This window comes from Bos javanicus, chromosome 2 (genome assembly GCF_032452875.1).
Source record: "Bos javanicus breed banteng chromosome 2, ARS-OSU_banteng_1.0, whole genome shotgun sequence".
Classification (NCBI taxonomy): Eukaryota; Metazoa; Chordata; class Mammalia; order Artiodactyla; family Bovidae; genus Bos; species Bos javanicus.
Window position 1 is genome coordinate 80,058,216 of NC_083869.1, and position 17,663 is coordinate 80,075,878.

Below are 17,663 nucleotides of genomic sequence, written 5' to 3' on the forward strand. Positions count from 1 at the left end.
GTTGAATTTTTACATATTTCTATGCCCATGTAGCCCCATCCTGACCAAGATATAAATCATTTCCATCAACCCGGAAGATTCCCTTGTGCCCCTTCCTTGTCCATCTTCATGCCTTCCTCTCCCCAGAGGTAAAACACTGCCGAGTTCTCACTAGGAATAGTTTCTCTAGAACTTAGTATAAATGGAATCATAGAATATGCACTCTTATACATCAAACTTCTTACATTCAACAGAATGTCAGTGATATTTATCCATGTTATTGTACATAAGAGTTTATTCTTTTTTTTTTGCTGAGTCTGCAGTGTATTTATCTTAATGTTTTTATAAAATGATCTGGAATAATTTCAAAGGAAATGATGAGGTTTCCAAGAATGATAAGTAATATGTGACTGTGAAATAACTCTATGTGATACTTTGTAAAACATGGACAGATCAATCTGTAAGAGACAGAGTTTAAAAACTAATATTTGTGTATTCTTTCAGGTGTATCAAACCGAACGATAAAAAAGCAGCACACATCTTCAACGAGGGTCTAGTGTGTCATCAGGTCAGGTATCTGGGTCTTTTGGAGAATGTCCGCGTGAGAAGGGCAGGCTACGCCTTCAGGCAGGCCTATGAACCTTGCCTAGAAAGATACAAAATGCTTTGTAAACAAACATGGCCTCACTGGAAAGGACCAGCAAGGTGAGACATTCATTAATCACATTTAATGATGAAGTTTTAAAACATACAAATACCATGTTGTTTTCTTCACGTGCTATTCAGGCAAAACAGAATCCTATGAAAATTTGGATGTAACTTCTGGTTTGGACCGTCTTCTGTCAGGATACCATTTTGTGCCAATTTTTATTAATTCTAGAGCGCTTGGTCTTCAAGGTTAAAACAGGGCTTATCAAATCTACCTTTGGAATTTGTATGTGAATAGAACTTCTAAGATATGCTGTGGTGAGTTAGCAGGAGGGAAATTTGTGATTGATAATTGTATTTGTGTAGAATCATAGCAGGGTAGAGTTAGAGGCATCTTGTATCACTGCTTTCAGCTTTTCATTTTTTTTTCTGGAGAATTAACCCCAGAGAGAGTGAGTAGGGAGTGGGGATCGAATTCTTTGCCCAAGTCTGTACCAATTAAGAAATGGATATAGGAGCAGTTATATCTGTTCCCTTGTGACTTCCTTTGTGGCTCAGCTGGTAAAGAATCCGCCTGCAATGTGGGAGACCTGGGTATGATCCCTGGGTTGGGAAGATCCCCTGGAGAAGGGAAAAGCTAGCTACCCACTCCAGTATTCTGGCCTGGAGAATTCCATGGACTGTATAGCCTATGGGATTGCAAAGAGTCGGACATGACTGAGCAAGCGACTTTCACTTCACTTTATATTTATCTATTCTGTAGAGTTGACTTATTGGAAAAGACTCTGAAGCTGGGAGGGATTGGGGGCAAGAGGAGAAGGGGACGACAGAGGATGAGATGGCTGGATGGCATCACTGACTCAATGGACATGAGTCTGAGTGAACTCTGGGAGTCCGTGATGGACAGGGAGGCCTGGCGTGCTGCGATTCATGGGTTTGCAAAGAGTCGGACACGACTGAGTGACTGATCTGATCTGATCTGATTCTGTGTTCTGTATCTGAACACAGGAGAGTTCACAGTGTCAGTGTTATTGCAAGTAAAACTGGATTGGAGAATATGGCAGAACTCAGGGCCATGTGGCTTTTCAGCTCATCCGCCCTACATTGCATTCATCCATCAAGTCCTAGCAGAGCACTGGACCACTGCAGACCCAAGCAGAGAGAGCTTGTGTGCTGGTTGGGGGCTGCTGCAGGAGAGAATCCAGGCCTTGTCTGTGCAAAGGCCTTTCTTCTGCTTCACCAGAGTCAGAAGTTACTCTTCTGCAGGCCATAGAAGCTTTCCCAACTACTACAGCAGGGCCAGTGTGCTGTTTGATGGGATTTTCTTTCACTGCACTGGTTGTGCCTCCACATTGTCAGTGCACCTGACCTGTCACAGGAGCATCAGTAGAATTACATGCTCACCTCGTATTGCAAGAAATTCCAGACTTACGGTGTGGTCTCTGATGCATAATTCAGTGCCCAAGTAATTAGGGTTTGGGTGCTATGTCATTTCCTACTGCTAATTTCCAGGGTATTATGGTCATTGTCTACTATAATACACAGAACAAGTATTCTCCCTGCCTGGTATCCAGTCCACAGGTTGGTGGGGCAGAGTTTAGGGCTAAAGACTGACTTTAAATCCAGGCTCTAGGATGAAGGGGTTAGAGCCGAGTCCAGGCCCTTGCTTCTGCCCCGTAAGGCCTGTGTTCTTTTGCATTCCATTGCCTGGCACTTAGCACTCTTGGTCCCTGTCTACAATCTGAGTAGTAGGAGCAGTGCTTAAAAATGTTTACAGGGGTTAACTAAGAGGATTCAAAATAGATGTAATTTCTTGCATACTCTTTTGGCCCTGGTTGATCCATTGTTATGAGTTTATTTGAGCACCTCACCTGGAAAATCCCATGGACGGAGGAGCCTGGTGGGCTGCAGTCCATGGGGTCGCTGGGAGTCGGACACGACTGAGTGACTTCACTTTCACTTTTCACTTTCATGCATTGGAGAAGGAAATGGCAACCCACTCCAGTGTTCTTGCCTGGAGAACCGCAGGGATGGGGGAGCCTGGTGGGCTGCCATCTATGGGGTCACACAGAGTCGGACACAACTGACGCGACTTAGCAGCAGCAGCTAATGAAATCAAGAAATTGGCTTTAATAGCATATTTTCTTAGAATATGTAGTTTGAACCCAAAATGCTTTTTTAGCATTTACCCCTGGATTTGGTTAAATTTGTGGAATTCAATCTGGGAATTCTCTGATGAAAGGATGCTTAGTGAAAGAACAGTTATACTTAGAAATAGATCCAACCAGTCCGTTCTAAAGGAGATCAGCCCTGGGATTTCTTTGGAAGGAATGATGCTAAAGCTGAAACTCCAGTACTTTGGCCACGTCAAGCGAAGAGTTGACTCATTGGAAAATACTCTGATGCTGGGAGGGATTGGGGGCAAGAGGTGAAGGGGACGACAGAGGATGAGATGGCTGGATGGCATCACTGACTCAATGGACATGAGTCTGAGTGAACTCCAGGAGTTGGTGATGGACAGGGAGGCCTGGCGTGCTGCGATTCATGGGGTCACAGAGAGTCGGACACGACTGAGCGACTGATCTGATCTGAGAACCTAATATCATGGTTTAAGATAAGATAACCTATTTTTGTAACTCAGAACATGTGTTGCTTTTATTTATCTTTATAGAGCTGGTGTGGAAGTTTTGTTTAATGAATTGGAGATTCCTGTGGAAGAATACTCCTTTGGTAGATCAAAGATATTCATTAGAAACCCAAGAACAGTATGTAATTTTGCATTTGTGTTATAATCATGTAAGCAAGTTCTTAAAGGATGTTTAACTTTATAGTGTTACCCAAGATGCTACCAAGAATGTCACATTTTTGTTTTTCTACAAATATCCAAGTGGATGGCTTAATAAAGGGTAGTGGAAGAACACATGTTTTATGAAACATCAAAATTTTTGAGCTGATAGATGGTGTAATATTTAAAAAATCAAAGAAACTGATATTACAGTAAAACCTCCCTCATTCATAAAAATTGGAGGTTAATCCAGTCTGTATATGTAATGTCTGAATTATACAGTAATTTCAGGAAAGACAACTCTACATGAAGTCACCCAAATTAAAAAAAATTTTTAAGAACACTTAAAATTCTACTTATTAAAAAAATCTGAGCATTTTTATAACTGAAGAGACTAGCATGAAATATAATGAACATAGAGGTTTATTGGAAATATGGTGAAATACAAAAGTATTTAAATTGTTTGAGAGAAACCTAAGCAATTGTTTGAAGTCACCCCCCTTCTGTTAACAATTTCATTCTCATTGATAGTGTGAAGGCACATCTAGAGCTCAGTCCAGCCCTTATGTGATTTGTCATAAACACTTTGTAAAACACTGTAAAAACACTTTGTAAAACATTTGTAAAACTCTTTGTAAAACATTTGTAAAACACTGTACCCTAAATTGTGTATCTTGCATGAATTCATCCAAATAGTTTTCTCCATCTGTTATTTTATTAGTTATTCAAATTAGAAGACCTGAGGAAGCAACGGCTTGAGGACCTGGCCACTCTCATTCAGAAGATTTATCGGGGGTGGAAATGTCGCACACATTTCCTGCTGATGAGAAAAAGCCAAATTGTGATTGCTGCCTGGTTCAGGAGATACGCGGTAAGAGCTCATGATGTTTTTGAGGTATAATCATGGTACTTTTTTGCAAATGTTTGTTCTGTACTTAACTATGAAAGTAACTTTTTACATACTTGATCTTCCCAATGACCTGGTGAAATGGGTCTTCTTCTGGTCCCGTTTTTTAAAGATGAGAAAACTAAGTAACAGCTACTAGATGGCTGAGATGGGGTTTGAGTCCAGGACAAGTCAGAGCTCCAGTTGAGTTCATCCCACTGTTTTCCACTGATGGAGATACATGTAGTGGAGGTCTACATCTTGAATTTGGTTTTCAGATTGGAAGAGATAATGTTATTTAACCATTTGAGTAGGGTAGGGTCAGTTTTCCCAAATAATTGGCTGTCCTCCATTTATTGTAGGAGCTCTGAAAATGGTTTTAATTCCAGAAAGCTAGTGCCACATTTTAGTAGAATTCTGGGTTTGGGTAAAGGTTTGGATTTCCTTTAGTCCTCAGATATCAGGCCCTTTGGGAAAAGGTGTGAAAATAAAGTATATTTATTTAATTGATATGGAATTTCTTTGGGGAATTTTCTTTCTCACTCAATTATAGATGTTTCATTGGCGGCATAACAGGTTTGAGGGAAACCTGAAGGTTTGCCTCTAGGCTAGGTTGAACTTGGCATTGTGTTCTCACAAAATGAATTTTAATGATAAGGGCACTGCTGCCAAGTGTATTTTCATTCTCTGCTTTTTCACTAGACAGTGGGTTGGAGAGTGAATTAAAATTGCAATCAAATCTCCTTTAAGTGTGTTCTTCTTTTTCAGCTGTAGAGTAGTTTTACTTTAAAGGAGTGTATAATTAGAACGTAACTTATGCTGGCCTATTCTCGTGTAATCCATTTGAGTGTAAATTTCTGAGTTTTATAAATCAATGTTACTTAAATGAGTAAAGAGAAATTACATTTAAAAGAACATCTTCAAAACTGCTTCCTTGAGTTAAAAGAGTATAACCAACGGTACAAGTGTTAAAGTCTGACCCTAGCGAGCCACATTAATGATAAATTTATTCACATGTATTTTGCAAAGGCCCAGAGGGCTGTTGTCTCCAGCCTGGCTGCACATGGTGGTACTTTGCCCTTTGGCAGTTTTGTAACGCTCTGTTTTCTGTTTGCCTTAGAGTGGGAGGACTAACAAATAACCAATCCTCAAGGAACCCATTTTTATTATTTCTTATTTTGAGATCAATAAAAAAAAAAAAAAGTTTTGAAGCATCCTAAATTTATCTGTCTTCAATTCTACAAATAGTTTTGAAACTCCTCCTCTGCCAGACTCTGAGGGAATAGCAACGTGAACGAAACAACCTGGTTGCTGACCTCATACAGTTTACATCTAGTGAGTGACAATGTGCATTTAAGCAAATAAATAATCAGAACAATGGCAGATTGTAGTAAGTGCTAGGAAGGAAATAGAGAACTGAGATCTAGAATAATGGTGAGACAGATACTACTTTAGATGGGGTGGTCAAGGAAGACCTTCTGGAAGGGGCCATTTCGTCAGAAGAATGAGAAGAAACAGGAACCGATAATAGCAACATAAAGCTTTGGTATCTCCAGATTTTAAAAAAGTCATCATATGTATTCTTAATTCTTGATGCTGAGAATTAGAATGAAAACAAATAATAGCCCAAGCTTTAGAATGTTATTTCTGTTTCAGAATTTTAACTATGGATAAAACTCAGAAACTTTGTGGGGTTGTTTCCAGACTGTTCCAATAAAGCTAGTCACACAAATCTTTTGTTTCCCAGTGCATATAAAAGTTATGTTTGTGCCACACTATAATCCATTAGGTGTGCCATGTCATTATATCTTTAAAAGTACATACCTTAATTAAAAAATATTGCTAAAAAATGCTAACCATCATTTGACAACACAGAGTTGCCACAAACCTTCAATTTGTTAAAAAAAAAAATTTTTTTTAAACTCCAATATCTATGTAATACCTCCATCAGTTATCTATAGTTATACAGGCCAGTGATTTTCCCTTGACCAAGTAAATCAAAGATTTTCTGAATGTCCATTTTCAGTTACTGATTACCTTAAAACCCATAATCTGTGGTATTTCATGGCTCCTTAAGGTGAATTTTAAAGAGAGAGTTATTTTCAAGCCATGTAGGAATTTTAAAAGAAAACATGGAGGTACCAAATGGATGTGAGAAGCAGTGGTCAGGTATTATAGGTACAGTTTGTTCCCTACAGACATGGAGTATCCTTCTGTGTGGAATCCTAGAGGTTTTCCAGCTCCTCATTTGATTGATGGGGAAACTGAGACCAATAAGGGCAGTGACTTGTCCAAGGTCCCAGAAACAAGGTCCTCTGGCTGGGTCCAGAGGGGCTACTTCAGGGTAGTTCTCAGGCCTGGAACGCTTTCCGCAGGCTTGGTGGGGAGCCTTGGACTGGGAGTCCCGTGGCTTCCATTGCCCTTTGTCAGGATCTCTGCCTTTCTCTCTGGCATCGTCTTGTTCTGCTGCTCATACATCGATAACTTCACCCTCCATCTCTTCTGAGCTTCCAGAACATAGCCTAGAGCCCTTGGAGCATCTGTCCCCCCTTAGAGAAAGGGAGCTGGGCAGTCTGCCATTTCCAGGGTCAGAGTCACAGCCTGGCTTCAGTAATTTGTTTGAAAAACTGTGAAACTTCATCCCAGGGACCCACGTTGTAGTGAATATTCCCTACTAAACACAGTCAACACTCACTTTTTCTAGAGTTAGTGTTCTAGCAGCCTCCGCTTTCCAAGACATCAGCTGGGAATTAAGACGGGCCTCCAGCCATTGACCTTGTCTCACTGACCCTTGGGAAGACTCTCACTGGGTCTTCCTTAACCTTGCCCACCTGGATAATCTCTGCTGCATCTGAACCTGCCTTTTGGGCTCGCATTTCTCTGGGACAGACCCTGTTTCTCTTTTCCACTGCTGACTGGTGTCGCCTCTGAGTCCTTGAGTGCAGGGATGCAGTCAGGGTAACATCTACATCTTCACAGTTCTATTCAAGGGCTGGATGTAGAGCACCAGCTCGATAAATAAAGTTTAGTCGATTAATAAACGTTTGCTTCAATTTGTGAGCTGATTTCCCAGCTTGAGGCAGTAAAAGCAGCAAACCTAAAAGGAATGTGGGGTGTCAGAGGCTGACGTAGTCAGTGGCATGGTGAGAAATGGAACCAAGAAGAGCACACGCTCAGAAGTAGGTGCAGAAGTCAGTGTGTATTCATTCCGTGTGTGTTCATCGGTATCTGTTGTGCATTTGACCGTGTGTTATAACAACATGGTGCGGAGAACAGATGTTAAGAGTGGTGGGTCCTGACTCATTTAGACATTAGTTAATTGTATTTACCAGCCTTGAAGCAAACTTTGGATTAATTGTAATAATTTTGGATTCTTGGATATTTTGATTTCTATACTTAATTGGTTGCCAGAAGGAATAAGGGTGATCAAGAGTTCATTGCACTAAGTGAGCTGACTCTTTCTTGGTATGTGTGTTGTGGATATGTAAACAGAACTGCTGATATCTTCCCCTTTCATCCTACAGCAACAGAAGAGGTATCAACAGATAAAGAGCTCTGCCTTGGTAATTCAGTCTTATATCCGGGGTTGGAAGGTGAGTTTGAAAGAAGTGACCCTTACTTATGTGGTGTTTTCACATTCTTTACAAAGGATGATGTCTTCATGCTCACTCTGCAGGGGAGGGCTCCTTGTTTCCTGCCCACCTTGTAAACAGTCAGATAGAAAGAATAAATATTATGGGCCAAGCTGGGGCCCTACAGCACCATGTCTTGGCTGCTTCCTGCTTTCTTTTCAAGATTTGTTCTCTGAGCAGGAAGTCCTTGAAATAATACTGTACATGATGTCGATCTCCTCTCACCCGCTGTTTGCAAGGGAAGTGGTAGTCCATGAGGCTGAGTACCTGTGAGTTCTGCCAGACCTCAGCACCCCCAACCCAGTGCCTTCCATACCCTCCCTGTGACAGTCTTATGGGATGTCTCATCATGATTGAAAGATCCTAAGCTCTGGTTGTCTTAGTGCACCCACCCCACCTGATTCTAGGTCCTTCCTGCCACAGCTTGGTTCAGAGTCAGCAAACTGTAGCCCACAAGCCAAATGTAGTCTACTGCCTCTTTTCACACAACCCGAGAGCTAAGAATGGTTTTTATATTTGTATATTATTATTAAATTTAAAAAAAGAGAAGAAGACGATTTCATGACATGTGAAACTTATAGGAAATACAAGTTTCATATAAATATATGCATACCTGAAGTGCAAAGTTCATGTAAAGATAGCTTTATTAGTACACTACGTCCTATACAAGACTGGGCATCTGAACAACAACAGGACATTACTATGCTCTTGTCTGACATCTTGGGTGTGGCTGCTTTAGCGCTACAACAGCAGAGTTGGTAGTTGTGATAGAGAACATATGATCTGCAAAACCAAAAACACATACTATCTGTCCTTCTGCAGATAAAGCTTGCTGATCCCTCCTTGAGTCAAAGGAACTTCAGGGCCTGTTGTTGCCATATTCCTGTTGGGTGATTTTGTGGAGGGGGCTGGATCCAGAGGGACTACTTCAGGGTAGTTCTCAGGCCCAGAGAACTTTCTGGAGGGGGAGCCTTGGACTGGGAGTCTCATGGCTTCCATTGCCCTTTGTCTAGTCCTATGGGCAACCCAAGGACTTGGTGTTAATAGTTATACACAGCAATGGCCAAATATAAGTCTGAGCACACAGAGTATGTGAGATTGCTGCCTGCAGGTTTTTCTTTTGACCTTCTACTGAGTACTGGGGTTCAGATGTCCTGTCCAGAGACCAGAGGCGGGACACAAGATTCACCTCCAAACCAGCTGTCCTCCTAGCCCTACCCCGACTAAATCAGTTTCCAGAAATGACTGGAAGGAAGCCACTAGTATTGAACCAGTGAGATAATTTTGTTTTATAACAAGTTTTTAGCTATCTCTTTTGAATAAAAAGTACAACTACACTTCCATTCCAGACAGTAATAGGAAAAATGATCAAGTGGCTCTTGATGGATCATTGGAGATAGACCCACCATATACACCCATCATGTTCAGAGAACTCTTCCTTCCATCTGAGGCATCCAGTTTATATTGCTATGGTCAGATTTATGGTAAAGAATCTGCCTGCCATGCAGGAGACCTGGGTTCAATCCCTGGGTGGGGAAGATCCTCTGGAGAAGGGAATGGTTATCCACTACAGTATTCTTGCCTGGAGAATCCCCATGGACAGAGGAGCCTGGAGGGCTACATACAGTCCATGGGATCGCAAAGAGTTGGACACCACTGAGTGACTGACACTTTCACTTTCATCAGAGTGTGGGAGGATGCTGTCTGTCTGAGTGGGGCTACACTGTCATGATTGACAATGTCTTCATTTACCTCCTTCTCATGGTCCATTTTGGGCTAATGAGCAACTTTTCCTTTCTTTAAGCTGTTGATTTTTCACTTGAGAATGGGAATTATGACTATGTTTTCAGGTATTTTCTTTCAACTCACGGGATACACGGGGTTTGCTTTTTGGTTGATTTTCGCTCTTTCTGGATCATTCTGTGTGCTTTAGGCCCGGAAAATCCTGCGGGAACTGAAACATCAGAAGCGCTGTGAGGAAGCCGTCACCACCATTGCAGCATATTGGCACGGCACCCAGGTAGGCCAGAGACCCCCCAGGATAGCAGTGGGTCAAGAGTGACTTGTGAAACAAGGGACCCCCTCATTCGGGTTTCACTGGCTTAAGCTCCTGAGCACGCATTTGCCTCTTGCTCTTTCCAGCATTTTGGTGTGGGGTGGTGGCTCATGCTTTTGTATACTGTTTGATGGTGACCGTGTCTGTCTTCCTCTTTCTCCACTGGGAACCAGCAGTAACCTTTCTTGCCTTAAACTTCTCTGTAAATCCTTTTCAAATGCATCACAGGCGCGAAGGGAACTGAGCCGGCTGAAGGCGGAGGCTAGGAATAAACATGCTATTGCAGTTATTTGGGCTTACTGGCTTGGATCTAAGGTACTTGAAATGCATATCCCATCACTCCCATCCTGGAATCTGCAATAATCAATCCATGTTTCTAGCATCTCAGGGGATGGAGTCCCACGGTTAACAGTGGCGCATGTCCTAGCAGCGAGATTTAATAACCCTGGAGATGTTCATGCCAACAGAGCACGTTAGGAAGCTAACTCTAAGCACGTGTAGGCAAAAAAAACACTCTAATTGCTTACTAATGAGGTACTAGCGTAGCTGCTCTTTTTTAAAACTCAAATAATGTGCATGTGTAGTTTGGGAGGAGTTTTTTATTTGTTTGTTTTTTACCCCCTTTATGTGTCCTGGCGGTTTTCTAAAGGTGTTTTAGTATGTGGCGGGGGCATGATGGGAATGTTTAATTAAAATTTGGGTTTTGATTGGTCCTTGTAACATTGATAATAGAAATGCCTTTAATGCATGCTTGGCAAAAATATTAATCCATGAATGAAATTGGTTTTTAGGCTTACTAGAGCCGCTATTGATTATTATAAGCAAAATATTATATGTGAAAAGAATGATCATCTGTGATTTAGCAGAAAGCTATGTTCGTGCAAAACTAGCTGTAATTGCCCCTGAAGAATCCCAGGAATTTCGGCATCAGCTGTTTGTGTTCAGAAACAAAGGCCTCCTGAAATACTCTCACTAATCCCCAGGCAGAGTCGTGGGCTCTGTGAACATTTCACATACCCCAAGGGACGAGCATTTTAGATGTTTTCGTTACTTAGAAAAATCAAAGGTCATCTCTGCTAAAAATGTGAATCCCAGTTAGAAACTCAAATACCAACGTAGTCCTATGTTTTTAAGTCTACCTTGTCAGCGTTATAAACCCATGTTGTGAGAAAAATGAGAAAAGTCAACATTTGCCTGCATAAAGATCATAACTTGCCACAAGCTAACCAAAGTTGTTCGTTTGTGTTTGCCCCTGAACATCTGTGTGCAACCAGCTAGTTCCTTTTATAAACCGAGGGAACCGAATCAGAGGCAGAGGGTCTCTGGACGGTGGATTTCTCCACTGAGTGAACTCATTTCCTGGTCTCAGTACTATGATGTCATGAAACATGAGTGCCTGTCTGTTTTCATCTTTTAAAACACGCCTCAGATTAATTTTTCCCTCAGTTTGATTTTTAAACCTATGAGTTTTCACTTTTTATCTTGCTTCTATATATGTCACTGTTTGGGGCCCTAGCTAATATTGAATTTTGATACATGTTACTTCTAATTTTCCAACTGCAGAGTTTGGGTGTTTTTTTTTTTTTTTTGGAAGTTCAGAGAAGCAACCTTTATTCCTTCCAGTTTTCTAAATGGTTGTTCACAAGAGTTATGTTTTTATATGTTCAAGTGAATGGACTCGGAAATTCACTGTGTCTTTAGCCCCATGGACTGGCAGCAGAGAGGAGTCCACAGAAATTATTAGGTGCCACTTACAGTTCTGAGGCTTTGATGAGGGAGGGAGTGAGAGAGTGTGGGTGAGGATGTAAGAGGGAAAGAGAACAGGGGAGAGAAAAGGAACGGATTGGAAGGAAGGGGGCAGGCTGGGAGTGTTTCCCTCGGGTCCCACATGCATTGTCCTGCTTGGAGACAGAGTCTCAGTGCCCTGAAAGTACACCAGCCTGACACTGATGCTTTGGATTTAAATAATTGTGCACCATTTCTCTTTCATTCTGAAATCCTGATACATAAATTGGCTCTTCTGTTTGGTGGGGTGTCTTTTTCTGGTCATTTGTGCTATCTGCATTGGGCTGTCTCTTTTATTTACCATCTAAAACATTCTAGGCTCGAAGGGAATTGAAACGCTTGAAGGAGGAGGCTAGGCGTAAGCATGCAGTTGCTGTCATTTGGGCTTACTGGCTTGGACTGAAGGTACTTCCTCAACAACTTCTTTCTGTCCACGGTGACTCGATGTAGCCCTTCTAGCACCTACTAACCCTGACCAAATGATCAATTATGCTTGCTGATGGTCTGCACAATCTTTTACAGTGGCACCTTGCCTGATTTGGTTTCTTTTAGAGAGCAAACCTATACACTAAAATTTTCTGATTTTATTGCAGTGTCTTTCTTTAAGTAATAGGTTTAAAGTAATAGCATATTATTTAACTATAGTAATGTAGCATATTTTATTCTTTGTTATGCAAATTCTATTTAATGTCCTCTTCATGAGGATGAAGTGTTTTTTTTTCCCCATTTGTGATACAGAGTTATAGCAGTTGAGCTAAAAGCTGACCCACTGTCTGCAGTGACCAGGCTGGGGATACTGGGCTTTTGTTTCCCTTTATCCTTCTATTCTGTCCCATTGATGGCTCCTGGAGCAGAGCTTTCTTCAAACTGGCCATCAATCATTCTAATTGTTCAGCATAGAAACCAAAGGGTGTTGCATAAATGTACAGATTTTGACAAGTAAGACCAGCAGTGGATCATTCAGGTTAAAGAGAACTTTAGATTCAAATGCCTTCTCATTTAAAGCAGGGTTTATTTCAAAGAGGTTCTTACTGCTTGAGGTAAGGATGCAGGTACCTAAATATGATTAGGCTCTGGAAAACCTTGAGAATGACCTTAGGCAATACAAGGATTTTGTCTTCCTAAGAGTCAATAACTCATCACTGTAGGGAGCTATTCATATTGTCATTGGGGGGATAATTAGGCCCCTTTTTGATATTTGCTCTTCATTCTTTTTACTTTAATACTGTAATAATTCACTTTTTTCTAAATATTTGAATATTATCCAGGAAAGCATTAACTCTGAATCTGAACTGAGTTAGCAGTATCCATAAACTCTGCTTTTAAGAGTCTGTATTTTTCCCTGAAAGTTTAGCCTATAACTTTGAGTAAATTAACTTTTTTATTATAATGAATATTCATCAAATTTTGAAGTAATTAAGAAGTAACTTAAATATGAATTTAAGATGTTCTATTTCAAGAATTGAACAAGTTCTGAAATGACTTTTTTAAAGTCAAAATTGAGGATTTTATTTCCCGTTTTATTCACATTCTAATTTGCATCTAATTTTCATAAAAGGAAAGAACAAACAGCATTGAGTCAGGAGTTTTACTCTCTGTAATGCTCTGTACCAGCAACATCACATTTGTCTTCGGTTTTCTGGATTTAACTAACTGCACATATGATTTTATATTTATTATAATACTTTCATATTAAGAGTGTGTGCTCGCATCATATAAACCAAATTCAGTTTGTAGGTGAATGCTATTTTAGTTAGTTAACTGGCCTTAGTATAGACATAACTGTCTTTTTTCCCCCAGTTTCCACAAAACAGGAGTATTTTAATGTGTTACCATAAAATTATTATAAGATTAAATTTCTTTGAAGTTTAAGAATGTAATAATTTTGTATTTTTATATTTTTAAAAAAAAGTTTTGTTGGTATGAACAGTAGTTTTGCCCTTTTAAAGGATTTGATTCTTGTGGAGTTATTACAAAGTGGACCCTTTTTAAGACCCCTGGGGCCCAGGAAGGGAACCCATTCTGTGTACCGTCTTATCACCAGGCATCTTCTGTGTGTAGCTGTATTTCAGGAGAAGGGGCCTGTCCTGTATCACAAAGCATGTTGCATTGAGCTCAGTTACAATGACATTCAAGTGTATATAAATGTACAGTCAAGTACATTTCTAAGGATATATTTTCATGAAACCTCACTTTAACTTCTCTGCTTTTGTACATTTTTATAATTTTAGGAGCCAGTTAATGAATATCATTTTTCTTCCTGTTCCTTTTACCCTTGTAAGTTTGAGATTGAAGGGAATCCCCTAGTGGTCTAGATGTTGGGACTTAACACTCTCTGCTGAGGGCCTGGGTTCAATCCCTGGTTGGGGAACTAATATCCCATAAGCCACATGATGAGCCGCCCCCCCAAAAAAAAATTTTTTTTTTCATTTTTAAAAAAATAAAATAATGAAACATAAACTTAAAAAAATTTTTTTGAAATAGTTATAAACAACATGCTGCATACTAATTTACTTCAGTAATGTCCTACTCTGTGTGACCCGGTGGACTGTAGCCCACCAGACTCCTCTGTCCATGGGATTCTCCAGGCAAGAATACTGGAGTGGACTGTCATTTCCTTCTCCAGGGGAATCTTCCTGACCCAGGGATTGTGTCAGGAATCCTTATGTCTCCTGCGTTGGCAGGTGAGTTCTTTACCACCAGCAGCACCTGGGAAGCCCCTATAACCAACTCCATGACTACAAGAGAAATGATCATCAGTAATGTGAGATATGAATTAAAGGAAGAACAGCCTACATGGTGTATAAGAGAATTTTTAAACTTTAAAAGTCCATAGGTGTAGAGAATAAGTCTGGTACTCAAATGCCCAGAGGCACCAGACGGGTCACATGAAGGAAGTAACAGATGAAATGTGAGGAAGGAACACAGGCCTCCAGCAGTTTGGAGCAAGCAGCTCTCTTCCAAAGGCTGCTCTGGTTCACTCAGTTCTTGCTGTGTGAGAATGGGGCTTCCTGTTGCTAGATCTTAGAGAATTGTAAGAGAAATCTGCAGTCTGAACACCTATGTCAAAGTCTTAAAGTGCATATAAAATATTTTTCAACAAATTGAATTTGGTTACTTGGTTGCTAGTTTATAGCCCCTAATACAGAAATATTTTGAACATGTGCTGTTAAACCCAGAAAGCTAAGCTATAAGAAAAACATAATGTCTAAATTATTCAAATAGGCAAATATTTTGCCAGATTCTAACTCTCCTATTTATAGCTGGATTATAAACATTTTAAATATTTTCCCCTCAATTATGAAACTTAACTACCATTCATTCATTTGACAGACACCTCAGTTATTTTATTTGTTAGACACTAGCATACAAAGTAAATATGACAATATAGCAGAGAAGAAATAGTAAACTAAAACTAATACGATGTCTTAAGTGCTGTGATTAGTATTAGTAGAAAGTTTGGTGGAAGTAGGAGTGAGAGAAAAATTAATGTAATTAAATGGAAGATAATGATCATTCAAAAGCTTCCTTTTACATTCTTATTTTTAGTCATATGCCCTCCTCAGTATGTAGTACTCAAGTCCTGTCTTCATATGCAAGTCTGTTTGAAACTGCCATATATTTCCTCAGGCATTTCTTGCCTTTTAAGAACAGTTTGAAGTAAAAATTACCTTATGTAATTTTTTCTGAAATGTATTTTGATTTTTGATAGATTTGCAGCTATGCCTGTACAGTGTTTCTCATCAGATCTTCAGGCTGTTTAAAAGCTAGTTAAGAGGATTTAAAACATCAAAACATTCTGGTATTATCTTGCATCTCTTAATTTATTTTCCTCTGACTTAAAACCCACTGTCTCAATATGCTTCAATTACTTTGCTGTATCCAGAAAGACACTTGTGAATTTACTTCTTCCACTTAATTTTTGGTTTTAATAGAGGTGTGTCATCTTTATGGGCATCTGTTGGCCACACACTAACCTCTGTATTCTGCTGCTTCTTTTTAAAGGTACGCAGGGAGTACAGGAAATTCTTCAGAGCCAATGCTGGCAAGAAAATTTATGAATTTACACTGCAGAGAATTGTAAGTTTATATTTTATATGTGGCTAATTAGTATTATTGGGTTAACTAGTTCATAGCACTAACTCAGTAGTATGTGACTTATCTGGTAACAGTTAAATCCTAATTGTGACATTGACGTTTAATATGACCTTTTTTTTATCATCACTCCTAAAGTTCAGGTAAATTGTGTCAGAAAGAGGCCCATTAAAGAATATTAATCAAATATTCTTTTTTTGACAGAGAGAACATACTTTGGGAAAAGTGAACCCAAGAAAGCCAGGTGTCTCAATTCAGGCTACTATGACAAAAGTGCCATAGACTGTGTGGCTTAAACAGTAAATGTTGATTTCTCTGAACAGAAACGTTCATTTCTGCACAGCCTCCAGGGTGCTAGCACGATCTGGGCCTGATGAGGGCCTCTTCCTGGTTTCCTCACATGATAGAAAGAGAAGCAAACTCTTTCCTGTCTCTTCTTATAAGGACACTAATCCTATCTTGGAAGTTCTGCCCTTGTGACCTCATCTCAACCTCATTACCTCCTCAAGGCTCCATCCCCTAATACCATCCCATTGAGGGTTAGGATTTCAGCACAGGAATTTGAGGGGAATGTCAAGATCTTGGCCTGCTAAACTGCCATGAACCACTGCAGAGCAAGGTTGGCAACAGAGACTAGTGGGTGGAGGGGTGTGGGAGAGCAAGGCTGTGCCCCTCTCCCAGGATAGATCCTAAAGTTCTCTGTTTTTCTGCACATAGATGTAGTGCTGAAGAGTGTGAACTCTGGAGCCAGCTTGCTCCACCACTCACAGATTTGAAAGCCTCATTTTGTCATCTGTACAGTGGGGATAGTAATAGCACTTAACTTGTAGAGTTAGGGTAAGGGTTCAGATGAAGTCACACTGTAAAGCTCCCACAGTGCCTAACCCATGGTAAGTGCTCTAGAGCAGTGCTGTCCAGTAGAACTTTATGCAGTGGCAAAAATGTCCTGGATCTTTGTGGTTCAGTAGAGTAGTCACGGGGAGAAGGCAGTGGCACCCCACTCCAGTACTGTTGCCTGGAAAATCCCATGGAGGGAGGAGCCTGGTAGGCTGCAGTCCATGGGGTCGCTAAGAGTCGGACATGACTGAGCGACTTCACTTTCACTTTTCACTTTCATGCATTGGAGAAGGAAATGGCAACCCACTCCAGTGTTCTTGCCTGGAGAATCCCATGGACGGAGAAGCCTGGTAGGCTGCAGTCCCTGGGGTCGCACAGAGTCGGACACGACTGAAGCGACTTAGCAGCAGCAGCAGCAGTGTAGTCAAGAGCCATGTGTGGCTGCCTGTTAGACATTGTAGCTCTCTAGTGTTGACTGGTATTCCTTTGGTGATAATAATAAAATTAGTATTCACGTTGGTTACTTTTCTTTTTCCTTAACCATTTGGTGGAGCTCAGATTTCTCAAGCCAGTGAGAATAGTAGAGTAGAGACTTTTCAGAGGAGTTACAAAGTTTTATGGACCAGAACTTGCTAAATTCCACTAAAGACTGGTTTCTTTGAGTCCGGTTTATATTAGACAGTGTTTTCTTTTTCTGGTGTATTTGACTTACCTGGTATTTTTTGTCAAACCCAACACAGGTGCAAAAATACTTCTTGGAAATGAAAAATAAGGTGCCTTCCTTATCTCCGATAGATAAGAATTGGCCATCGAGACCTTACCTGTTCTTGGATTCTACTCACAAGGAGCTAAAAAGGATTTTCCACTTGTGGAGGGTAAAAACCATCTTTTTATGTTTTTTCAAAGATGTCTTGCTATCTGTTTTGAGTGTTTGCAAAGGGTAATATAAAAGCAGGATTT

The 17,663-nt window shown here is 40.4% G+C and overlaps 1 protein-coding gene across 6 annotated transcripts in view; it reads left to right on the forward strand.

The window, feature by feature from the left end:
* MYO1B (myosin IB) overlaps nucleotides 1-17,663 on the forward strand; it is a 200,084-nt gene that overhangs the window by 169,211 nt on the left and 13,210 nt on the right. For 3 of the 6 annotated variants that reach the window (XM_061440561.1, XM_061440571.1, XM_061440590.1), the window contains 9 exons: nucleotides 484-684; nucleotides 3,299-3,392; nucleotides 4,134-4,283; nucleotides 7,823-7,891; nucleotides 9,864-9,950; nucleotides 10,215-10,301; nucleotides 12,090-12,176; nucleotides 15,777-15,851; nucleotides 17,444-17,578. In XM_061440561.1, coding sequence (XP_061296545.1) covers nucleotides 484-684; nucleotides 3,299-3,392; nucleotides 4,134-4,283; nucleotides 7,823-7,891; nucleotides 9,864-9,950; nucleotides 10,215-10,301; nucleotides 12,090-12,176; nucleotides 15,777-15,851; nucleotides 17,444-17,578 — 985 coding nt within the window. The remainder of the gene's footprint in view (nucleotides 1-483; nucleotides 685-3,298; nucleotides 3,393-4,133; nucleotides 4,284-7,822; nucleotides 7,892-9,863; nucleotides 9,951-10,214; nucleotides 10,302-12,089; nucleotides 12,177-15,776; nucleotides 15,852-17,443; nucleotides 17,579-17,663) is intronic. The other 3 variants (XM_061440580.1, XM_061440552.1, XM_061440542.1) reach the window with 2 other exon arrangements.